Here is a 27,401-nt window from a genome sequence, read left to right on the forward strand (position 1 = left end):
ATGATGACAGTAAATAATATTTTACTAGATTTTTTAAGACACTTCTATACAGCTTAAAGTGACATTTAAAGGCTTAACTAGGTTGATTAGGGTAACTAGGCAGGGTAGAGTAATTAGGCAAGTTATTCTATATCAATGGTTTGTTCTGTAGACTGTCGAAAAAAAATAGCTTAAAGGGGCTAATAATTTTGTAATTGTTATTTTTTTTTTAATTAAAAACTGCTTTTATTCTTGCCGAAAAAAAAAAAACGAAGGTCACACTTTACAATAAGGTTCATTAGTTAATGTTAATTAATACATTTACTAACATAAACAAACAATGAACAATACATTTACTACTGTATTTGTTCATGGTAGTTAACGTTAGTTAATGAAAATACAGTAGTTCATTGTTAGTTCATGTTAACTCATGGTGCATTAACTAATGTTAACAAGCATGGACTTGGATGTTAATAATGCATTAGTAAATGTATAATTATGATTAATAAAGGCTGTACATGTGTTGTTCATGATTAGTTCATGTTAGTAAATGCATTAACTAATGAACCTTATTGTAAAGTGTTACCAAAACGAATAAGACTTTATCCAGAAGAAAAAAAAAACATTATCAGACATACTGTGAAAAATTCCTCGGTCTGTTAAACATCATTTGGGAAATATTTAAAAAAGAAAAAAAATCTAAAGGGGGCTAATAATTCTGACTTCAACTGTGTGTATATATATATATATATATATATATATATATATATATATATATATATATATATATATATATATATATATATATATATATATATATATATATATAACAGCCCAATTCCTTAAAAGGACTTCAGTCTTTCATAATTTCTCTAGGTAATCCTGTGTTTTGTCAGTTAAAAATTAATAATATATAAACATCATTATATATAGCCACTCTGTGTTCACAATCTTGACTTTTATGTATATATTATTTATTTTATTTTGCTTCAAATCAGGGTTTGTAAAGTTGTGAATTCTCTGCATAGCAGGCTGGTTATAATGCTTTAACTGTTTAGTTTGCTAGCACCCATTGTTAGTCTTCAGGTGAACAATTAATCCAGATAAGTGAATCGACAGAAGAAAATATCAACAGTTGGTGGAATCTTCAATTAAAAACTGACCATCTTGAGGATATTCGTCATGTTCGCTGAAATATGCATAGCCACGCCCTTCGAGTTGTTAGTTTGCTGCGAATGAAATATAAGAGGAGCTAAAAATAAACCCCGCCCCCTGCTCATTATTCCGTTACAGTTAAAAGCCTGCACCAATTTCCCATTCACACCGACTTTAAAATCCAACCCAGGCTCATTCTGAAAACGTACTACTATAAACATTTCTGGAGAGTCAGCTGTCTACTGACTGACCAATCGACTGATTCGACATCCTCCTTCCCTAAACCTAACCAATAGTGTTTTCAAAAGCACAGATTGACCAGCGCTCACTTCCCTAAACCCACCCGACAGTTTTAAAAAGCAACCCAGAAAAAGAAAAGCCCTCGCCTGATTTTTACCATGTTTTCAGATTTTACCTTATTCTCACCCTGTAGTTTACTTGTTTTTTTTTTTTAGGTTTTATTTTAGGTTTCTTACTTGCTTTCTGGAACCATTCTTAGTTGGACTTGAAACCCATTGTTGTAGCCAGCTACTCTCTGTGTCTCAAGACCGCCGACATACATGGTGAGCTACTAGGCAAACTGGTAACAGCGGGAAAGGCGTTCATACGGAAGTAACTGGTCAGCTGGCAAGCGTGAAAAGGAACAGCATCACACCACTCCATAGCGTTCGTTTTAATGATAAAATGCTGCCATACATACTTCTGGCTACATATTTTACAATCTCCATAAATGTATATAGGGCTACATTTTTTTTAAAATCCCAATGGAAAAAATGAATGAGAAAAAACAAACTTCCGGAACAAACACACTGAAAAAACTAAACAAAAAACATGGACGATCGCTAATGCACTCTCTCTGCAAAGCCTATCGCCACAACATTCCAGCATCCATTTCCCAGAATTCCAAAAGCAGGAGGTCATCATCTCAGGAGGCAACAACTAGTGAATACAACATTGTTTTCAGTTATTATGATAATAATAATAATGACATTATTGTTTTACCTCTGCTTTCAACAGAGCTCCAAGCGTATTATTATTGAAGAAGCCTTTTGTTTCATCCTCTTGAATCTGGTGCGCAGATCACAGAAGCAGAAACGACTCCTGCTGAATGTAAAAAAGCACATTTCCATCCTGAATGTTACTGAACTGTATTGTACATAGACCTTCGAGGAATAAGGGAATATTTGTTTTTTTCTTGTTGCTTTATTTAATTTTATTCTGGAGAGGATTGGACCGAATGCTGCCATGTGCAAATGTACTGCTTTGTTTTGTTTTTGTTTTAATTTAATTTTTATTTTATATATTTTTAATTCAGTTTTTTTATTTTATTAATTTTTTTATTTGTATTTTTTTTATTTTAGTTTATTTATTTTTTGTTTATTTATTTTATTTACATATTTTATTTTATTTAAATTCTATTATTTCAGTTATTCATTTAATTTATTTTAATATAATTTAAATATATATATATACATTTTTATACATTTTTTAAATTAATTAATTTATCATTTTATTAATTTATTTAAATTTCTTATTTGTTTTTATTTTTATTTTATTTATTTATTATTATTTTATTTTAATTTATTTAAGTTTTTTATTTAATTTATTTGTATTTATTTAATTTAATTTTAATAATTTTTTACTTTATTTAGTTTATTTATTATTTTATTTTTGATTTTTTTTCATGTATTTTTATTTGTATTTATTTCATTTTTTATTTTACTTGTTTATTTTTAATTTTAATTTATTCTAAATATTATTTTTTGTTTAATTTTAATTATTGTTTTTTATTTTAATTATTTAATTTATTTTTTTTAAATAATTTTATTTTTTTAAGTTTTATATATTTATTATTTTAATTTAATAATTTTTTTTTTATTAATTTTTTATCTTATTTTGATTTCATTTGTTTTAATCTATTGTGTTTTTTATTTTATTATTTTTTATATTTTTGAATTTTCATTTATTATTTTAATTTTTTGAATTTAATTTATTTTTAAAAATATTTATTTTATTTTGACAGTGTTGATGCTTCAATGCTAGAGGTGCCTTGTTTTTATTTTAAATCCGTGCCTAAGAAACGTAGGTAAGAAGCTTGAAGCTGTTCCCCTGACACTTGAGATTTGTGGATAGTATTTTTTGGCAGCGGTCAGCGGCTCGCATTGAAGTAAACGGCTGATGCACTTTGATTTGACGCGGTGCAATGTATACAGGCACCTGCGCGCTTACACCCTACCTAAATACACACATGTACCCCGGTAAAGCTTTGTCATGTGACAAACAAGGTCATCGCTAACCACAACGCACATCTTAATTCTGACCTGTTGTATTTATAAAAGACCATCGATGGTTACAGCGCTAGAATGTGTTTGTTTTTGAACCCACAATGCATTTGTCTGTTAGCAAGCGTTCAGTATTTTGTAAAGGAAACCAAACGTCTGCTACTTGAATGACAGAAAAGCCATCTGTGTGTCTAAACCCAGTATAGTAGCTTAAATGACAGTGCCGTTCGCCAATATTGGCACCCTTGGTATAGAATAAGGATTTGAGAAATGTCTTTGTCTGAACTTTTTGCTCACAACATTAGAAAATAAAAAACTGAACTGAGAAAAAAAATCAATTGAGCAGGAGAATTCAGTAAACACCTGTTACTGTTTCTAACTCTGATAAACAAATAGAGTTGCTATTTATTACGACAGTTGTTGGTGTAAAAACCTTGGTGATATTTTAACTCGTTATAGAATTGCAGGTACATTTCATTCATTCATTTATTCATTCATTCATTCATTCATTCTTTAAAGTAGAGATCTGTGCAGGACTGATTTTTTAGTGCTGCTCCCGCTAGGTTTTATTCCGCACCCGACTGCTCCCGCTGTATATCCCACTGCCCGCTTGGAATACTTTTCTACCCGACCATTTAGATCTGGTTTCCAAAATCTTGTGTTTAAGTTGTGTTGTACCAAAAGAGGAAGATAACAGATAAAACTGTAGGTTGTGCAAGGATTGTTGGCTAAATCTCAGTTTTGTTTGCCCCTTTGTGATGAGACGTCGCCTGAGGGTGTACCCACACTATGTACAGTTGCCTTGAATCGGGCCGAAGCACACTTGTCGCCCCTACTGTCTCCCCTGACGGCCCGACTCACATTGCGTGTGAGCACGCTTACGTCATCGAAGATGCGCTGTTCAGTAAGCGCTATCGCTCAACACAGTGGAGATTTCTTTAGTTACATCGTTTTACTGGTTTGGGATGCAGTGGCACTCAATCAAATATTTCGCCGAACAGATCCGGCACTCATAAACAATCCTAAAGTCCTCGTGCTGCAGGAATTGCTGATTTGCTGAAGGTGCAGCTGTCGTGCAGTGAGGGGTTTGCGTCTTTAATAATCTACGACAGTTTGCGTTCATTAAACAGTAAGAAGGATTAATAAATCCATATAAAACAGTCCCTTAAAAGTCACGTCTCATCTTCAGTTTCAGGCTGAGGCACGCTTTGCACTCACACTGCAAGCGTACCGCGCCAAAGCCCAAGTGAACAGCGCTCAGGCCCATCTCTTCCAAGCGGGCCAGGGCCGGCTAACTAAACCAAGCCTGAGCCTGATTCAGAACACTTAGGCTGTTTCTTAATTCCAAGAACGCAGAGAACGTTTTTTTTTTTTGACAAAATAATCTTGTCAATAGAAAAAAAACAAGCTTATTTTTCTTACCCCATTGGCAGATTATTCTGCTTCTTTTAAAAAAAAAAACTCACTTCATGTGGGCATAGTATTTCTTAAAACAAGACATTATGTTTTGCTTGTCTAGAAAATGCTTCTTGATAAAACAATTTTTAGATATTTCGACTAGAAACAAGACAAAAAAAAATCTAAGTAAGAAAAGCATTTTTTGCAATGTCATGCAAGCTAAAGGTCTCTCAGGCACAGCACATCTCTGCCATGGTAAAGCCCGCTCTGATGAGCGTTATGCAGATGATGTGCACACCGACTGTGCGAATAAAATGCACATGCAGAAAGCACTGGTCATGCGTTCAGCATGTGTGACAGTCATGAGGACTGGCTGTATCGGAGTTCAATAAGAATAAGGAAATCACAGATGTGCTGTTCTGAAATAATGTCAGGACTCGAGAGCATCATATAGTTAGAGCACCTGCTTCTATTAAAATTACACCAGTTACCAACCGCTCCCGCGTTTTATTCGGAAATTTATTCCCGCAAGAATACTGGTCGAGTCCTGCAGAATGCAGATCTCTATTTCAGAACTTCCTATTCCAGCATATGTTTTATGCAGCGTATGCCTTTCCAGCTGCAACCCAGTACTGGAAAACACCCATATACTCTCATTCGCACACACAAACACTACGTACATTTTAGATCATCCAAGTCGAACTCGAGCCTTCTTGCTGTGAGGTGACTGCTAACCACTGAGCCATGCATTTCAAGCATTTTCATTTGTTTTGCTTAATCTGGAATGATATAAGCTGTTTAGTTTACAGTAAACTGAATCATTTATTAATGCAAAATGATGCTAAATGCTTGAATTTGAACATTTGGCTCGGTTACTAATTGTTGTTCAACATTTACACCACTAACAGGGTCGACATTTTCCACCCTTTTGTGCTTTAGCTCAAGATGCTAACTTTGGATACCATATAAAATATCTACAACATAATTGGAGGTATTTCCATCATATTATTGTTTTTAAAAGGTGAAGGAGAAATGAACTGCAGTATCACAGTAACAGAGTTGACATATAATGAGCATACAGTTTTATGTTGGTGTATCCTAAACATTTTGCACAAGTTAACAAGAGAACAATAATGACAGGCCTCAATGCCTTCTAGAGTTTCCCACCAGAGGAAGTGACATCACTTGGAGCATCGGGCACATGTTTTTGCAGTCAGTGCTTTACAGATTGTCATGCCTTTTTATAACCGATGCAACAGTTGACTAGAACATATGGACAGATACACAAACTAACAAAGAAAGAAAGAAATTAGAATAAACTAAAGAGTATTGTTCCTACAGTAGCACTATATCAGTCTAGAAAAGAGTTTCATTTTCCATCAGTCTTCGTGCCCGATGTAACTACAGAACAATCAAGCTTTAAATGGAACAATTGCCACTCTTTTTTTTTTTTTTTTTTGAGTGAGATGCTAATGGTCTAATCCGATTAAATTATTTATGCTAAGCTAAGCTAAAAATGTTCCCACCAGACCCAGATATCAGCTTAATGGATTCAAAAATGATAACAACATAGATATATACAATATATATTGCATGCAGACCCTGAGTATGCGTCAATACCGCCGCCATATTTGTACAGTGCTTCCTGGAAAAAAGTCAACTGCACTTAGTCAAAGCCAATCTGAAGATGCTGGACTTCAGCACTGCATGTGGGTGTCATAACGAGCAAGCAAAGCATAAAGGCAGAACATTTCATAGGTAAGATTTTGTTTTTTTCATTTTTGTTATGAACTTTTGTGCTCAACAAGAAATGTTTTGATGATAATACAGTCACTCACTGCACTGACCACAAGGCAAAATCTATCCATCGATGTAGAAATATATATACAGTTGAAGTCAGATTTATTTGCCCCCCTGAATTATTAGCGCCCCTGTTTATTTTTTTTTTTTAACCAAATTTCTGTTTAATGAAGGGAACATTGTTTCAGCACATTTTTAAGCATGATAGTTTTAATAACTCATCTCTAATAACTAATCATCTATTTTGTCTTTGCCATGATGACTAAATAATATTTGATTAGATATTTTTCTAGACAGCTTAAAGTGACAATTAAAGGTTTAACTAGGTTAATTAGGTTAACTAGGCAGGTTAGGATAATTAGGCAAGTTATTATATAATAATGGTTTGTCCCAAAAATGTTTGATAAAAATTTAAAACTACTTTTATTCTAGCCAAAATAAAACAAATAAGACTTTCTCCAGAAGAAAAAATATTATCAGACATACTGTGAAAATGTCCTCGCTCTGTTAAACATCATTTAGAAAATATTTTAAAAAGAAAAAACAAAAGGGGGCCAATAATTAAATAGTGTTTTACTGTATATGCATACACTAAAAAATCTGGGGTTATTTTCTCTACCCAAATATTGGGTTGAGGCATTAAGGTAGTTTTTGGGGGTTAGTTTCTTAGTCTTGGGTAGTGCTATGTAATCAAAACCTGGGTTGTTTTTTTTTTTGGGTAATTATTGCTAAGAGTTTAATCAATGCAACCCTAGCACCACACAGACACATCAACCCAGCTCCTTGGGTCAAATCTACTCACAACAGGGGCTGACTGGGATGCTATCTATCTATCCATCCATCCATCACACATAGCAAAATTTCTCTGGCCCACACAATCAGGTTTTGCTTGGCCCACATGCCAGTGAATTACGGTACATGACTGGACCAAATCTGACTTCCAGACACGGACCATATTTGGGCCAAGTCTCAGCCAAGTTTACATCTCATAACTGGGCCAGATAGGTTGGTGTGTCACGATTGCAATCAAATTGATAAACCCATGAAGCGTTGTGCTTTAGGCACACTATGGGCATGCTTTTTCTCAAAGTGACCTGATTGGTAGAATTTTTTTCTTCACTCAAAAATTATTTAAATGTATTTTAAATGTGGGTCAAGACTGGCCAAACTCACGTGGCCCACATATAATTTTTTTTAAAAATCTGGGACAAATACTACGTTTTACATCTGGTGCAAATCTAGTGTGCCACCTTAAAGACGGTGGCTCACCTGCTGTATGCCAGTGCCGGATGAATGCCTGCTGCCCCAGCTTTATGCCAAATCTGGGCCAGAATTCTTTGCTACTTAGGATCCATACATCATGCATTGTTCTATCTATCATTCTGTCCATCCATCGTTCTATCCATCTTTCCATCCATCATTCTATCTATCTATCTATCTATCTATCTATCTATCTATCTATCTATCTATCTATCTATCTATCTATCTATCTATCTATCCGTCCGTCCGTCCGTCCATCCATCCATCCATCCATCCATCCATCCATCCATCCATCCATCCATCCATCCATCCATCCATCCATCCATCCATCCATCCATCCATCCATCAGTGTGTTTAAATGCAGTGTTTTCATTGCATTTAAACAAATGAGTAATTGTTTATCATGTGGCTAATGATTTTAAAAGAAAACTAAAAATTACGTTTGAAAACATAACCTATTATTTAAGTAAAAATAACAAATTATTGAGTAGAAAAAATAACCCATTTGTGGGGTTTAAAAAATTAAATGCAATTACTTAGGTTAATTTAACCCCAGATGTGTTCTATAATATTTACCCAGCAGTTGGGTTAATAACAACCCAATTTGGGTAGCAACCCTGCGTTTTTAGAGTGTTCTGATCAGCGGGAAAACTCCCAGTCATACATGTATATATGTATGTATGTATATATGTGTATATATCCAGATGGCCAGTCCTCAACTGTCCCACATTCATTTCAAAGAAGCACTACCCTGTACCAAAATGGCAGCTCTATTGATGTATTCCTTCCAATAGACAACAACAGGGTATCAACATCTAATGTAAATATCTATGGTGTAACTGGAGGAAAATAGTACAATTAGCCTATTTCCATAAAAAGTGGAGTGGTACTTTAATAATTTGAACAAAAGAACATATTTCAAATTTTTTGCCTGTATTTACCAAGGGTGCCAATGTTAGTGAAGGACACTATAAATGATTCTGTTCTGAGCGCAAATGTAAATACTGTAGAACTAAATTCTTTATTATTGTTATTATTATTCAGTTGGGTTGTGTTTTTCTATATACCATGCGTGTTCCTCCCAGTCCCTTTCTGTAATCAGCAATCAATATAAACTTTCTGCGAAGGTACAACAAATAAAAGAAAGAATTGCTACTATTAACCTGAAGCGTGGTTGTGTTTTGGAAGAAAAAGGATGTTAAGCATATAATGTGATTATGATATTATCTTTTGCCTGCTTCTTTCTCTCTCTCTCTCTCTGTTTTTTCAGTAATTGCTATAATTTACCACCGGCAAGCCCCCAGAAAGAGATTTCATTACAGTGTTTTAGTGTCTAATCGTCTCCTCTTGAAGTGCTGAAAACCATCAGATTTATGAGAGATTTATGTGGAGCATTTATGAGTACTTAAACTAGTTAGAGCTGCGGATTTATTCAATATCAAAAATGATTTTACTAGAAAAGCAACATTGTGAAGCTTTCAATGTGTTTTTTTATGTTATGTTTACTTTATTTTATTACAGTGATAAGTATATTTACAAGCCACTTTATTACAATTTACTAGTACCGAGTTGGACCCTCTTTTGCCATCAGAACTGCCTTAATCCTTCCTGGCATAGATTCAACAAGGCACTGGAAATATTCCTCATAGATATTGTTCCATATTGACATGATAGCAACACACAGTTGCTGTGGATTTGTCGGCTGCACATCCATAATGCGAATTTCCCATTCCACCACATCCCAAAGGCGCTCTTTTGGATTGAGAACTGGTGACTGTGGAGGCCATTTGGGTACTGTGAACTCATTGTCATTTTCAAGAAACCAGTCTGAGATGATTTGCGCTTTATGACATGGCGCGTTATATCCTGCTGGAAGTAAGCATCAGAAGGTAGGTTGTGGCGTTGACATAATGCTTAATTGGTACTAATGGGCCAAAAGTGTGGCAAGAAAATACCCCCCACACCATTACACCACCACCAGCAGCCTAAAGTGTTGATACAAGGCAGGATGGATCCATGCTTTCATGTTGTTGATGCCAAATTCTGAGCCTCTCTTGATCACGACTTTGCGTTATTATATTTTGTTACGCATTATTATATATTTTTGTGATCATGATTTAATTTTCTTGTGATCCCGACATCAAAAGTTTTCTCATGATCATGAATGAATTTTTCCGTGATCTCAACATATCAAATTTCTTGTGATTTTGCATTATTGTATTTTTGAGTTATTATATTTTTGTGATCATGTGTTGTTATATTTTCTTGTTTCTTGTGATCTTGATTTAAATTTGCTGCCCCTTCATCATACACAACCATTCGGTTACATGAGGAAGATTCTGTTAAAAAGGTCGGAGTGGGCATCCGAACATTTTCAGTGGCCCGGTCAAACATTGGAGAGATGAAAATGGTAATAATAATTAATACATAAATAAAAAAAAGCAAAAAATTAAGTTGTAAGTTAATAATGGGAAAACAAGTTGTCGATATCACAAGGAAATAAAAGTCATATCACGAGAAAACAAGTTATGTCGAGATCACGAGGAAATGAAATATATGATCACGAGGAAACAAATCATGTCGAGATCATGAGGAAATAAAAGTCATATCACGAGAAAACAAATCATGTCGAGATCATGAGGAAATAAAAGTCATATCACGAGAAAACAAATCATGTCGAGATCATGAGGAAATAAAATAAATGATTAAGAGAAAACTAATTATGTTGAGATTATGTGGAAATAAAAGTTGTGATCACGAGAAAACAAGTTATGTCGAGATCACGAGGAAATAAATCATGATCATGAGAAAACGAGTTGTATCGAGATCCTGAAAAAAATTATTATATGATCATGAGAAAACAAATTATGTTGAGATCATGAGAAAATAAGTCACGATCATGAGAAAACAAGTTATGTCTCGATCACAAGGAAATAAATCATGATCACAAGAAAACAAGTTATGTCGAGATCACAATGAAATAAAAGTCATGATAACTAGAAAACAAGTTATGTCGAGATCACGAGGAAATAAAAGTCATGATAACGAGAAAACAAGTTATGTCGAGATCACGAGGAAATAAAATTCGTTATCACGAGAAAACAAATAATGTCGAGATCACGAGGAAATAAAATAAATGATCAAGAGAAAACAAGTTGTCTCGATCATGAGGAAATAAATCATGATCACGAAAAAACTAATTATTTTGAGATCACAATGAAATAAGTCATGATAACGAGAAAACAAGTTATGTTCGAGATCACGAGGAAATAAATCATGATCACGAGAAAACAAGTTATGTCGAGATCACAATGAAATAAGTCATGATAACGAGAAAACAAGTTATGTCGAGATCACGAGGAAATAAAAGTCGTTATCATGAGAAAACAAATCATGTCGAGATCACGAGGAAATAAAATAAATGATCAAGAGAAAACTAATTATGTTGAGATTATGTGGAAATAAAAGTTGTGATTTTGAGATCACAATGAAATAAAAGTCATGATAACGAGAAAACAAGTTATGTTGGGATCACGAGGAAATAAAAGTTGTGATCAGAAGAAAACTAATTATGTCGAAATCATGAGGAAATAAATCATAATCACGAGAAAAAAAATTATGTTGAGATCACAAGGAAATAAAAGTTACGATCATGAGAAAACAAGTTAGGTCGAGATCACTAGAAAGTGTCACAATCACGAAAAACAAGTTACGACGAGATCACAAGAAAGTGTCACAATCACGAAAAACAAGTTATTTTGAGATGGAAATAAAAAAAAAATAAAAGGAGGAAATAAAAGTCATGATCACGAGAAAATAGATTATATCGAGATCACGAGGAAATAAAAGTCATGATCACGAGAAAACAAGTTATGTCGAGATCACGAGGAAATAAATCATGATCATGAGAAAACGAGTTGTATTGAGATCCTGAAAAAAATTATTATATGATCATGAGAAAACAAATTATGTTGAGATCATGAGAAAATAAGTCACGATCATGAGAAAACAAGTTATGTCGAGATCACAATGAAATAAGTCATGATAACGAGAAAAAAAAGTTATGTCGAGATCACGAGGAAATAAAATAAATGATCAAGAGAAAACAAATTATGTTGAGATTATGTGGAAATAAAAGTCATGATAACGAGAAAACAAGTTATGTTGGGATCACGAGGAAATAAAAGTTGTGATCAGAAGAAAACTAATTATGTCAAAATCATGAGGAAATAAATCATAATCACGAGAAAAAAAATTATGTTGAGATCGCAAGGAAATAAAAGTTACGATCATGAGAAAACAAGTTAGGTCGAGATCACTAGAAAGTGTCACAATCAAGAAAAAACAAGTTACGATGAGATCACAAGAAAGTGTCACAATCACGAAAAACAAGTTATGTCGAGATCACAAGGAAATAAAAGTCATGATCACGAGAAAATAGATTATGTCGAGATCACGAGGAAATAAAAGTCATGATCACGAGAAAATAGATTATGTCGAGATCACAAGGAAATAAAAGTCATGATCACGAGAAAACAAGTTATGTCGAGATCACGAGGAAATAAAAGCCATGATCACGAGAAAATAGATTATGTCGAGATCACGAGGAAATAAAAGTCATGATCACGAGAAAACAAGTTATGTTGAGATCACGAGGAAATAAATCATGATCATGAGAAAACGAGTTGTATCGAGATCCTGAAAAAAATTATTATATGATCATGAGAAAACAAATTATGTTGAGATCATGAGAAAATAAGTCACGATCATGAGAAAACAAGTTATGTCGAGATCACAATGAAATAAGTCATGATAACGAGAAAAAAAAGTTATGTCGAGATCACAAGGAAATAAAATAAATGATCAAGAGAAAACAAATTATGTTGAGATTATGTGGAAATAAAAGTTGTGATCACGAGAAAACAAGTTATGTCGAGATCACGAGGAAATAAATCATGATCATGAGAAAACAAATTATTTCGAGATCACAATGAAATAAAAGTCATGATAACGAGAAAACAAGTTATGTTGGGATCACGAGGAAATAAAAGTTGTGATCAGAAGAAAACTAATTATGTCAAAATCATGAGGAAATAAATCATAATCACGAGAAAAAAATTATGTTGAGATCACAAGGAAATAAAAGTTACGATCATGAGAAAACAAGTTAGGTCGAGATCACTAGAAAGTGTCACAATCACGAAATAACAAGTTACGATGAGATCACAAGAAAGTGTCACAATCACGAAAAACAAGTTATGTCGAGATCACAAGGAAATAAAAGTCATGATCACGAGAAAATAGATTATATCGAGATCACGAGGAAATAAAAGTCATGATCACGAGAAAACAAGTTATGTCGAGATCACGAGGAAATAAAAGTCATGATCACAAGAAAATAGATTATGTCGAGATCACGAGGAAATAAAAGTCATGATCACGAGAAAATAGATTATGTCGAGATCACGAGGAAATAAAAGTCATGATCACGAGAAAATAGATTATGTCGAGATCACGAGGAAATAAAAGTCATGATCACGAGAAAACAAGTTATGTCGAGATCACAAGAAAGTGTCATGATCACAAGGAAATAAAAGTCATGTTTTAGAAGAGTCAAAAGCCTACATTCAGCACCTTTAAAGTTAAGTGTGAAGTGATCTACTGAATGAATACAGCATCAGTAACGTCAATGAAGTGACATTTTAACTGTTGGATCTGAAGTCAAAGAGGCAAAAATCACAGTCACAGTCACAGTCACAATATTTACTCACGGATTCTGATGGCTTTTAATCCGGCTCTGACAACGGTCTTCCTGGACTCCATCCCATAATACACCCATTTCTGATTGAAAATCGCTTGCTATAAAGCACCGGCTCCATTATGCCACATTCAACAGTGCCAGAGACGGTCTTTATTTGTCACGGGTGCTGACAGAGTTTGGCGAGAGCAGCGTTTGGCACGTCTGGAGCTGCCCAAATGCTCTGCCAAGTGGCACTGTTGTGGGCATTTGGCAGCAAGAGTGACTGGAGAAATCCTCTGAGGATGGAGAAGGTGGGTTCAACACTTCGTTGGAGCTCCATCGCACATTTATACTGTCAGACGTTCAGCTGAAGCCAGCATTTACACAAGTGTAGCGATTGTATTCTAGATGGGTTCATCAAACTTCAGGAAATAAGAGCATCTAAAGGAGTTGTAAAATGAGGACGCTGGAACTCCTCAGTCACATTTCTTCTGTCAATTTTCATTAGAATGGAACGTAGTGACTCTTGTGGGATTTGAAAATTAGATTAAAAAAACGTAAGTGTGATTTAAGTACAGTGCATCGGGAAAGTATTCATAGCGCTTCACTTTTTCACATTTGTTTGTTACAGTCTTATTCGAAAATTGATTTAATTGATTTATTTCCTCAAAATTCTACACACAATCCCCCATAATGGCGATTTAAAAAATATTTTTTTTTTTAATTGTTGCAAATTTCTTAAAAATAAAAACCCTGAAAAATCACATGTACATCAGTATTCACAGCTTTTGCCGTGAAGCTCTTAATTAAGCTCAGGTACATTCTGTTACCACTGAGCATTCTTGAGATGTTTCAGCAGCTTAATTGGAGTTTCCCTGTGGTTGGACATGATTTGAAAAGGCGTACACCTGTCTGTAAAAGATCCCAGGGTTGACAGTGCATGTCAAAGCACAAACCAAGCATGAAGACAAAGGAATTGTCTGTAGACCTCCGAGACAGGATTGTCTTAAGGCACAAAGCAGCGAAAGGTTACATAAAAAATTTCTGCTGCTCTGAAAGTTCCAATGAGCACAGTGACCTCCATCATCCGTAAGTGGAAGATGTTTGGAACCACCAGGACTCTTCCTAGAGCTGGTCAGTCATCTAAGCTAAGTGAACGGGGGAGAAGGGCCTTAGTCAGGAATGTGATCGATAACCAGATGGTCACTCTGTCTGAGCTTCAGCGTTCTTCTGTGGAGAGAGGAGAACCTTACAGAAGGACAACCATCTGTGCAGCAGGCCAATATGGTAGAGTGGCCACACGGAAGCCACTCCCCTCCTGGAATTAGCCAAAAGTAAAACTAAATTCTCTGGTCTTATGAGACTAAAATTGAACTCTTTGGAGTGAATGCTAGGCATTGAAAACCATTGGAGAAAACCAATTACCGCTCATCACCAGGCTAATACCATCCCTACAGTGAAGCATGGTGGTGGCAGCATCATGCTTTGGAGATATTTTTAGCAGTAGGAACTGGAAGACTAGTCAGGATAGAGGGAAAGGTGAATGCAGCAATGTACAGAGACATCCTGAATGATACCCTGCTTCAGAGTGCTCTTGACCTCAGACTGGGGCGACGGTTCATTTTCCAGCAGGGCAATGACCCAAAGCACACCGCCAAAATATCAATGAAGGGGCTTCAAAACAACTCGGTGAGTGGCCCAGCCAGAGCTCAAACCTAAATCCTTTTGAACATCTCTGGAGAGATCTGAAAATGGTTGTACACCGTCGCTTCCCATCCGACCTGATAGAGCTTGAGAGGTACTGCAAAAAGCAATGGGCAAAAATTCCCAAAGACAGGTGTACCAAGCTTGTGGCATTACATTCAAAAAGACTTGAGGCTGTAATTACTGCCAAAGGTGCATCAACAAAGCACTGAGCCTGGAAGGTGCTTTAATAACCTATAGCTTGATTATATGTTGGGTTATTTTTAACCCAAGTATTTTAACTGAGTATGATTTCGTTCTCTCATTCAAAGAAAACATTACAATGACATACAATTTGTTAAGTTTGTTTTCAGTGATCTCAGCTGTGTGAATGAGTGACAATGGTCACGAATAATTCATACTTCAGAAGAGAGTTTGAGCTCAGTTAGGTCTCGAGAACTGCCCTGCTTATTTATGGCTAATGACAAATTAGTGATTGCTATGAAAAGATATACTGCTGATTAAGAGCTCATCTCTGGTGGCAATTTGGTTTGGTCAATTCACCTATGTCGCATGTTTTTGGACTGTGGGAGGAAACCGGAGAACCCACGGGAAACCCATGCAAGCATGGAGAGAGCAACTCCGCACAGAAACATCGACTGGCCTGTTAGAGACTTGGACCCATGACATTCTTGCTCTGAGGCAACATTGCTAACCCCTGGGCTGTCATATCAATATAAAGGAGGAGGAGTAGGGGGGATTCTTTAAGACGAAGATGACTGAGGTAGGTAACTCAAATCATCTGATTGGTGAATCATGCATTAGCTAATGCGGGACCAGCGGAGGTCAATCATAAGCATATCATCCTCTCGAAATTATGCTGCGGTCACACTAGAGTATGAGCTTCTGTTTGAAATTCTGTCGTACGGCTCTGCGAAAAGGGGCGGGATTAAACAAAACAATCAGACATTTAAAAAGCGAGCGATTGCTCCATATTTAAAATTCCTGTCCAGAGAGGTCATGTCTCAAGCAGTCAAGTGATGCCATTTCGCAGGTCAGAGTTCACCAAGCTTGAACTTTGCACCGCAGCAACCTGCGAAACTTGATGCCTGACCCTGCGTTTCCGGTCTGACACATTCGCTTGCGTATGAATGGAAGTCTATGGGAGAAGAAGCCCAGTGTGTCCGTAGCTTTATGCTGCAGTCCCACTACAGTTTGTGTGTGCAAAATTCTGTTGGACAGCGCTGAGAAAAGGGGCAAGATTAAACAAGATGATTTGACATTTTTAAAAGCTAGCAATTGGTCCATATTTTACATTTCTGTCCAGAGAGGTCATGTTCTGATGGAATGTCTATGGGGAGAAAAGTCCAGTGTGACCGCAGCTTTAGTTTATAAATAAACTTCACTTATTCCTTGCTACACAAACTGAGTTTTCAGCATCATCACTCCAATCTTTAGTCACATGATCCTTCAGAAGTTATTAGAATATGGTGATTTAAGGATTAATAAAAAAAAGCTGTGCTGATTTACAGTTTTGTGGAGACTATAGTTGTTTTCAGGGTTATTTGAGCAATGTTCAAAAGAACTGCATTTATTAGAAATTTGGGTAACACTTTATAATAACTACACACTATAAATCATTTATTAAGCATTAGCAAATAGTGAATTCATTATCCGTTAAGCATTAACTCTACATTAATAAACGTTAGTAAGCAGTTTATATCTGCAGCAACAAATGCTCTATTCTTGACTTATAACCACAGTTAAAATGTGCTTAATAATTGTATTTTCATACTTAGTAAATTATTTATTTTTCATTACTAAATTAAGTATCGCTCTATTTACAAACCAGTTGTATTTAAGAGTAGTTGAAGGCTTTTAGGATCATTCAGAATAAGTTAGTAAATGATTAATAAACTATTGAAATCAACGTTTATATGTCTTATTATTCAGACATATACTAATAGTCAACAAATATGTTAATAAATGCTTTATTAACTCAACTTCATGCAGTTTTGTGACCTAATCTAAAGTGAGGACTATTTATGCTTTATAAATCCCTTATAAATGACAAATAAATGCTCAAAATCAAATGAACTATAATCTTTGCATTCTTTTCTAAAATGTAAAATTATTGTAAAGTTTAAACATTACTGAATAACAGCAGTGTCAAAATACAACAAAACTGAATAAAACAACAATATAATAATTAAACAATGTAATAAAATGTAATGTTTAAACTCTACAGTGATTTTATTTTAGATCAGGTTGCAAAGATTTATTTTTCATTAGAAGTACAGTTTCATTTGTGTATCTTTAATTGAATAGGAATGAATAATGTCATTTTTCCTGTTTAGAATTTAACCGAGCCTTTATTTGTCATTTATAAAGGATTTATAAAGCATGAACAGTTCTTACTTTAGATTAGGTCACAACTAGATGAAGTGGAGTTAATAAAGCATTTATTAACAAACATAGTAACCATTAATATATGCCTGAATAATAAGACATATATACAATAATTTCATTAGTTTATTAAACATTTACTAACTCATTCTGAATGATCCTAAAAACCTTCAACTGCTCTTAAATACAACTGGTTTTTAAATAATGCGATACTTAATTTAGTAATGAAAAATAAATAATTTACTAAGTATGAAAATACAATTATTAAGCACATTTTAAATGTTGTTATAAGTCAAGAATAGAGCATTTGTAGCTGCAGTTATAAACTGCTTACTAACGTTTATTAATGTAGAGTTAATTCTTAACGGATAATGAAATCACTATTTGCTTTTCCTAATAAATGATTTATAGTGTGTATTTATTATAAAGTGTTACCCAAATTTGTGACATCATAATTATTTTACTGTCACATTTGATCATTTTAAAGCAATACAAGTCTTTCCATTTCTTTGTATCCAATTTTGAATATGAATGAGCGAACCAAAGATCAACACTTAGGGGGAAAAAGGACATTGTTTATATTTTACGTAAAAAATACACAGTATAATACAACAGTACCAATGGAGATAAGATGTTCAGTAGTTTCACAGTAAATGTCACGTTCTCTTAATACCGCAAAATAAAATAAGAAAACACATGACATTTTCTTCTCAATTAAATCCAATTGTAGGAATAAAAAAAACAACTTTCAAGTTTCCCATATTTTTTCACTTCTCCTTCAAAGTGCTTCATTATATGCCACATTTACACTGCGCTCCTACAGGGTTTACCATTACAGTGGATACTCACTAAACGATACCAAGCGGCGATGTCCTCAGATATACAGATTTACAGTATAATAACTACAAACATGAGCTGTTCTGAAGCGATGGTGGTCCACTTCTAGGAGTAAGAAAATAATTTGTATACATCTTCTTATAAATAATGACCTTTACATTTCTGTTATCTTTTTTCTTCAAGAAAATAAAGCAAACATGTAAACAAACAGAATGCAGGCGCTTGTCACGTACAGTAAACAAAGCATGGGTTTGCATTTGTACAACCAGAGTTTGTATGTGCAAAGAAAAGTGAATGAGTAAAGGGTTAGTTCACCCAAAAAAATTTGTTGTGTTATTAATTACTCACACAGTGTGGTTTCAAACTCCTGAGACCAACTTCAGAACATACATATCAAATATTTTAGATGAAATCCGACAGCTCTTAAGTTAGTAGGGATGTTATGACAGGAAAATTCTTACACTAGTCAATGTGCACAAATCAAAAGTGAAAGTAAGACCGTGTTGTGGAAAGTTTACCGTATAGGATACATGCCTTTAGAAGTGTATTGCATGCTGTTCAATTTAAAGTACATTAGTACCATGAGCGTATTAACCAGTTAAACTCTGCTGTTGATTTGGGATTTCCGCCTGTATTTTGCCTACCCAAATGTAAAAGCTTCCCAAATCCACATGCAGAGGTGTAAATGCAAAAAATGTGGTATCATTTTAAAGAAAACCCTTTACATTTTCATAAAACTAGTGAAAGTGTTTAAAATAACTGTTTATTTGTCTGTGTTATAATAACTAAAAATAGAGGCGCTTTTGTGATTTTTTTTTTTTATACACAAATTTGAAAGTGTACCTTTTAGGTTCTGTGTGGTCTAGCGTACTGTAATTCATTTTGGTGTTTCCTGCACATTTCTGTAATCATAGGAAAAAAGAAAAATGTCTCCACCATAATCTATGCAAAAGTTATTATATTCCAACTGATGAGAGGTGCTATACAAGCCACAGGGATCGATCATTGTTTTCATATTTCACTATTCTTTTGTTTGATCAAACATAATTCACTGTGTTTGGACCACGTCAGACATATAAAAGGATTACTTATGCACATCACCTCAAAAACAGAGGAGAAATGGCCCTGAAGCACACAGCATAAGGCAAGAGATGACAGCTGTCTGTGCTTTCTGGGGCTGCTTAGTGATCATAAATGTATTGTTTTCACTTCTGCGCCATAGAAATACTGTGATTTTTTCGGCAACTGTTTGATATGTGAATATAATTCAGTAAATAAAATACTAGAAACATATAAGCTCCAGCAAGAGCTTTCATATGAGCAATAACTTGTACATGTGTCATATGAAAAATATGAAAATAAACCAATGTAAAATACCCAGCTTGGGTATTCAAAATACTGTGTATTTAAGTGAAAATAACTTTTGTACAGTAGAATAATAACCAAAGTGATGCATATGTGCATAAAATATAGATTTTACACTTTCAAACGAAACCACTTAAGGGGGTCTGGTGCAATGCTAGCCCTTTAAATCTTAAAGCGAAAATCGACAACGTCCCGGGTCTGCACAGTTTAACTGGTTAAGCCTAGTTAACACTTCATAACTTTAAACTTTGGAAGATCGCTTTGGCGTTCAGACTATATTAGATTTTGTGTCTAAATCGCTGTTGTATTTCACACTACGTGGCACTATGTATACAACCAACACACACCTGCAGCTTCTTCATAATGGATGTCAGGCATTCTCCAGCCTCCAGTGCCTAGACTGCAGCTCTGCACAGGAAGTTTGGCCAGAGGAGAAATGGTCGTGCCCAACTGAGCCTGGTCTCTCCCGAGGTTTTTTCCTTCACTTTCAACAATTAGAGATGTTTGTTCCTCGTGTTGTGGAACTGCACATCGATTGATTTGCTCTTCAGTGTTTCAGCAGTGAAATTTAAACCACACTGATCTGAACTGGACTGACACAGTTTCAATTTAATTTGCATCGATGACCCTTCTGGCCAATCACAGATATTTCTGTTGAGCTCCTGAACACAAAAGTCATTCAGCTCATGACTTGCTCTCTCATTGGCTACAGCTAGTCACTGTGTCTAGGCATTGTTTTTTTAGGCATCATGGGCTGAAAAGTTTGGAAACCCCTGAAATAGAGCAATCAGATTGACTGTTAAGCTACAAATCAGAGCATGAGAACAAAACTTCAGTTACGAAATAAAGCAAACAATGCGAGTTAATATAAAACACAGAGAATCCGGCTTCATCGCATCTTCATTTGTGTTCTGAAGATGATCGCAGGGCATCGAAACGACATGAGTGTGAGTAATTAATAGCAGAATTAACATTGTTGCTTGAACTAACCCTTTATGGACATTCATTCAACACATCTGCTGTGCATCCAGGCAAAAAGAAGCACCAGCATGTTGAACCTTTACAAACAAACACAGCTGTAATATTAACACGAATAGCACATCTCGCCGACCGTGATCCACGGCTGCATCTGAAAACTGCTCCACAGAGATGTTTGTGGTTTTTGTTTTCTAAGAAAGTTGTCCCAAGGCTTCAGGTTGCACTATGGGTATCAAAAAAAGGGCACACATACACCTCCTCAGGCATCCTTCCTAACACTTAAGATGCTTCTTGCTGGTCATGTCATTCCAGATGCGATGCATCTCTTCAGGGGAGATCTGGTGTACGGTGATGACCCGCCGGTACCTGCAAAGACTGTAGGCCATTTTCCAGTGATTGAAGCCACTGTTCTGATATGGGTGGATTCCCAGCTTCCTCAAACACACGCCGACGTAAACATCCTCCAAATGCAAGAGTCTAGTGTGCAGGGAAGTCTTATAGATGAGCTCCGCGACGTCTGCTGAAAACACATATCCTGTTCCAGAGCAAAACGGCGGGTATTTGCTCTCAGGATAAAGATCTCTGGGCATGTACCATTTGCTACGCATGTCCCGTATTGGTCCACCATTAATGACGTATCCGGTGAAGTACCTCCGTCGAGGTTTTGTAGCCGGTTTTAACAGTTTATACACCAAATTATCCATGTTGACGAATATATCGCTGTCTGTTTTCATCACATACTTGGCTTGGTTGCAAAAAGTGGCCACCCAGCGCATTCCCATCAGAGTTTTGAGGGTTAGATTGTGATACGAGTCGATGAAATCCTCGACGACGATGTCGTGAAAGATCTCGCTTTCTTGCTCCACCATCTGATTGAGCACCACATCCGTACTGCGTCCCAGAAGAAACAGCGTGATAATGCGCAGGTCGCTAAATGTGCTTTCGTCGCCCCATGTTTCTCGAATGGCCTGCCGGGCGTCGAACTCTTTGTGCGTTGTTGTGATGAGAATAACGAGGAATGGCACGTTGGTTTCGCATTTCTTGGGCTCGTTGATGATGAAATCAAATCCGTGAGGGTTTAGCGGACGCGTTCGGATGTTCCCGAATGTTGTAGTTGCATTGCTTTTCAACGTTTTCGGAGTTTTTCGTGCTGGAGCGGACAGTTGGTTGACGTAGGATGATGTTGGTCGGGATATACTTAGATACCACAGAGCGCTGGCCCAGCAAACCACCGTCAACACGTAGAGGCATGACACTTTTGAAGGCATTGTGAGGCATTTACGTGCACTTGGAGCTGTAGATGTGGGACGGCCTGGCAGCCATTAGCGACGTTTCCTCAGGCAGAAGTGCTGAAAGCCGCCGCATTTGTATGCAGCTCGACGTCGACTGTCAGAGCTGTCGCCTCTTCGCAGGAAAACGCAGAGATTGTGTTTTGAATGCTGCCTGACACTCTTCTGCATGTTCCACTGAAATCTGAAAAACAAAATAATAAGTTGTTTTCAACTAGTGGCTGACTGACAACTGGGCTTTTTTCAGTTGAAGTCAATACTGGTGGATTTAATGCGGGTGACATAATATAGTTTAATGACAACAAGTAGAATAAGCAAAGACATATGTTGATTTTTTAATAAAAGTACAAACTCAAGGTCAAAGATGAAGTGATTTTGGTAACACTTTATAATATCTACATACTATGAATCCTCTATTAAGCATTAGCAAATAGTTAATTCAATATCTGTTAAGCCTTAACTCTACATTAATACATGTGTGTCAGCAGTTTATAAATACAGCTTTGCATGCTGTATTATTGACATAGTTACATGTATAATGTGCTTAATAATTCTATTGTCATTACTAAATTCATTAATTCATTCATTTTCTTGTCGGCTTAGTCCCTTTATTAATCCGGGGTCACCACAGCGGAATGAACCGCCAACTTATCTAGCACCTTTTTAAGCAGCGGTTGCCCTTCCAGCAGCAACCCATCCCTGGGAAACATCCACACACTCATACACTACGGACAATTTAGCCTACCCAGTTCACCTGTACCCAGGGGCGGACTGGCCATCTGGCAATTCTGGCAAATGCCAGAAGGGCCGGACCAATTTTTAAATGTGGGCCGGTCAGTTTTTTTTATTTATTTATTTTAATTGTTTTTACGTGCAGGCAGCTTTTATCTCTTGCTAGATGTGATATTATGATGATGATAAATAAAAAACATAAATAATAAAAATAAATAAATAAATAAATAAATAAAAAAATATTAATAATAAATGTTAAGCATTTGGCCCAATCGGCGACGACCGCCTAATTTCAAGATGGGCTGACCCAATCTGAGGTTACCCGGATGTAATCAAAATCTGGCAAGAATGTCATATTATTTCACCATCTGTACACCAAAATAAATAGTGAATGTGCATGTCCGTGGGTGGTGCTGTGTCGGTGTGGTAATGTGGGCTGATGTGGCTGCAGTGCCAGGGCTGAATTTTTGTCCCAGTCCGCCCCTGCCTGTACCACATGTCTTTGGACTGTGGGGGAAACCGGAGCACCCGGAGGAAACCCACGCAAACGCAGGGAGAACATGCACACTCCACACAGAAACACCAACTGAGCCGAGGCTCGAACCAGCGACCCAGCGACTTTCTTGCTGTGAGGCGACAGCACTACCTACTGGGCCACTGCGTCGCCAGCATTTCTAAATTCAGTATTGCATTACTTACAAACCATTTGTATTTAAGAGTAGTTGGTGGCTTTTAGAACCATTCAGAATGAGTTAGTAAACAATTAATAAACTATTCAAATCAGCATGTGTATATTTGATTATTCAGGCATATAATAATAGTTGATTTGTATGTTAATAAATGCTTTATTAACTCATCATTATCCAGTTTTGTGACCTAGTCTAAAGTGAGCACTGTTTATGCTTTGTAAATTCCTTAAAGATGACAATTAAAGGTATCAGTATCAAATGAACAATAAACGTTTGCAATCTACTTAAAGAATAAAAGTATTGTAAACTTTAAACCTTGCTAAATAACAGGAGTGTCAAAATACAATTAGAAGTAAATGCAATTAAATAAAATTGGATAAAACAACAACAACATTATAATTTAACAATATGTTAAGATACAACATTTCAATGTTATTTAGCGATGTTTAACCTGCACAGTAATTTTATTTTACGTAAGATTGCAAAGATTGATTTTTGTATTTGATACAGTTTTATTTGTGTATCTTTAAATTAATAGAAATTAATAAAGTTGTTTATTTTCTTTTTCTCCCCCTGTTAAGAATATAACCGAGCATTTAATTGTCATTTAAAAGGGATTTACAAAGCATAAATAGTCATTTCTTTAGATTAGGTCTCAAAACTGGTCGGAGTTGACTTAATAAAGCATTTACTAACATACAAATGAACTATTAGTATATGCCTGAATATTAGGATTTGTAAATGTTCATCTGAATAGTTTAATAATAATTAACTTACGCATTCTGAATCATCTTAAAATAGCACCAACTATTCTTAAAGACTAGTTAACTAATGCAATTTGTAACTTATTAACAACAACAACAAAAAATCATTAACAAAGTATGAAAACACAATCGTTGAGCACATTATAAATGTGCTTATAAGTCAAGAATACAGCATGTGTAGATGTATTTATATTATATAATTAGAAATTAAAAATATCATATAATTTTAAAAGCTAAATAATTTCCTTATTTTAAAAAATATAAAAACATATACATGCATACATGTATACAATATGCATTTCATCAAGTTTTGTGTTTATATTTATTCATTTTTTATATGCATTTCATTAAAAAGTTATGTACATATTTTTACAGTTTACCAAATTGTTATTTTTTTAACTTAGAATAACAATTAAATTAATATATATATATATATATATATATATATATATATATATATATATATATATATATATATACATAAGGAAGGAAGGAAAATGAATAATATAATATAATATAATATTTAATAAAAGCTAAATTGTCCAACATGGATCAAAATAATGATATATCAAGGTGCAATCATTTGATTGATTCAGCTCCATTTATAGCCTCTTAATGTACAGTATTATATGTAATAAATAATAATAATAATAATAATAATAATAATAATAATAATAATAAATAGTATAATATTTATTGTCTTTTACAAATAAAACATTTAAACTAAATATATATATATATATATATATATATATATATATATATATATATATATATATATATATATATATATATATATATATACATATATATATATATATATCCATGTTGGACAATTTAGCTTTTATTAAATATTATATTATATTATTCATTTTCCTTCAGCTAAATCCCTTTATTAATCAAGGGTACCCACAGCGGAATGAACCACCAACTTATCCAACATATGTTTTATGCAGCGAATGCCCTTCAAGCTGCTACCCAGTACTGGAAAACATCCATACATACTCATTTTACAAACAAACACTACGGCCAATTTAGTTGATCCATTTCACTTATACGGCATGTCTTTGGACTTGTGGGGCAAACCGGAGCCTTCAGAGCAAACCCATGCCAACTCGAAGAAAACATGCAAACTCCACACAGAAATGTCAACTGACCCAGTCGGAACTTGAAGCAGCAACGTTCTTGCTGTGAGTGTAAACCACTGTGCCACAATGTCGCCCTACATTATATTATATTATATTATATTATATTATATTATATTATATTATATTATATTATATTATATTATATTATATTATATTATACCAAAAAAATTACTGGCAAATGGGATGCTATCTAATTTAAGTAATTATGCACTAATGTGCACATTTTTTCATACCAGAAATCTAAATATTCTATAAAGCCAAGGATTGTTAACATATTAGAGTTGACTGTTTGTACAGCAGGGGTTTCAGATATTCATAAAAGGCAACAGGAAAAGAAAAATAACCATGTTATATAAATCAGGCAACTGAGCAAGGAAAAATCCCCCTAAAACTTGCAGAATACAGACCAGATTCAAACTGAAATGTTTTGAATATGCAAATGCTGCTGAAGAGGAGATTTCTCATTCTGCTTTTATTCTGTAATGGAAGCAGAACAGCTCGCATTCTCAAAACTGACCAGTGCATGAAAAAGCAATAGTTTTGCTTGCCTTTGAAAATCTACACGCTTGAAAGATTGAAACAGAATAATTTGTAAAAGTGTGAATAAAATATGACATGAGAAGTCTTGAAATATACTGCATAAAGGCTGCTTAAACTCTTCTGGACGAGAATCTTCCAACATTTACTCATTCCAAATACATAAATCTCTAAAATAAATAAATAAATAAAGAACATTTAAGTTAAGGTGCTATTTATTTATTAAACTAGTTAGTAGTATTAATTAACTACATGTACTTATTGTATGGTTAGGTTTAGAATGACAATTAAACAACCTTTCCACTGAAAAAGTAGGGGTTTACCTTTTTAAGTAAGTTAACTAGTTACCCAAAAATACACAGTGCATAAATTTCTCTATGAATCAGCAAGTTTGTTAGTTAGGTAGTATATATGTATGTATGTATGTATGTATGCATCTATGTATGCAAGTTGGTTTGTAAGTATGTATTTACTGTAAGTATGTAAGTTAGTAGGTTAGTAAGTAGGTCAGTATGTAAGTTAGGTAGTATGCATGTAAGCATGCAATTATGCATGTATGCAAGTTAGTATGTAAGTTGTATGTATGCAAGCATGTAAGTTAGATAGTTTGTAAGCAAGTATGTAATGTGTGTATGTGTGTATGTATGTATGTATGTATGTATGTATGTATGTATGTATGTATGTATGTATGTATGTATGTATGTATGCATGAACGTTGGTAAGTAAGTTATTTAGCAAGTATGTAAGTTAGTTAGTATGCAAGTAATAAGTAGGTATGCAAGTTAGTTTGTAAGTTAGTGTGTATGTAAGCATGTAAGTTAGTTAATCTGTAAGTTGGTAAGCAAGTATGTAATTATGTATGTATATAAGTTAGTTAGTATGTATGTAAGCATGTATGTATGTATGTATATATGCATGTATGCATGAACGTTAGTATGTAAGTTAAGCAAGTATTTAATTAGTATGTATGTAAGTTAGTATGTAGGTTAGTAAGTAGGTAAGTATTTAAGTTAGTATGCAAGTTAGTATGTGTGTAAGCATGTAAGTTAGTTAGTATGTAAGTTAGTAAGCAAATATGTAATTAGTTATGTAAGTTAGTATGTATGAAAGCATGTATGTATGTATGTATGACCGTTAGTATGTAAGTTAGTAAGCAAGTATGTAAGTTAGTATGTATGTTAGTTAGTATGTTAGATAGGCCATAGGTAAGTATGTTAGTTAGTATGTAAGTTAGTATGTGTGTAAGCATGTAAGTTAGTTAGTATGTAAGTTAGTAAGCAAGTATGTAATTAATTATGTAAGTTAGTATGTAAGCATGTATGTATGTATGCATGAACGTTAGTATGTAAGTTAGTAAGT

The 27,401-nt window shown here is 34.7% G+C and overlaps 1 protein-coding gene across 11 annotated transcripts in view; it reads right to left on the bottom strand.

Annotated features, from left to right (window-relative positions):
• Positions 1–18,257: 18,257 nt before the first annotated feature.
• b3galt1b (UDP-Gal:betaGlcNAc beta 1,3-galactosyltransferase, polypeptide 1b) overlaps positions 18,258–27,401 on the bottom strand; it is a 370,122-nt gene continuing 360,978 nt past the window's right edge. For all 11 annotated transcript variants that reach the window (XM_009300444.5, XM_068223680.2, XM_073913219.1 and 8 more), the window contains one exon: positions 18,258–22,356. In XM_009300444.5, coding sequence (XP_009298719.1) covers positions 21,156–22,151 — 996 coding nt within the window. In that variant the 5' untranslated portion in view covers positions 22,152–22,356 and the 3' untranslated portion in view covers positions 18,258–21,155. The remainder of the gene's footprint in view (positions 22,357–27,401) is intronic.

The sequence above is a fragment of the Danio rerio genome, chromosome 9 (assembly GCF_049306965.1).
Source record: "Danio rerio strain Tuebingen ecotype United States chromosome 9, GRCz12tu, whole genome shotgun sequence".
NCBI lineage: Eukaryota > Metazoa > Chordata > Actinopteri > Cypriniformes > Danionidae > Danio > Danio rerio.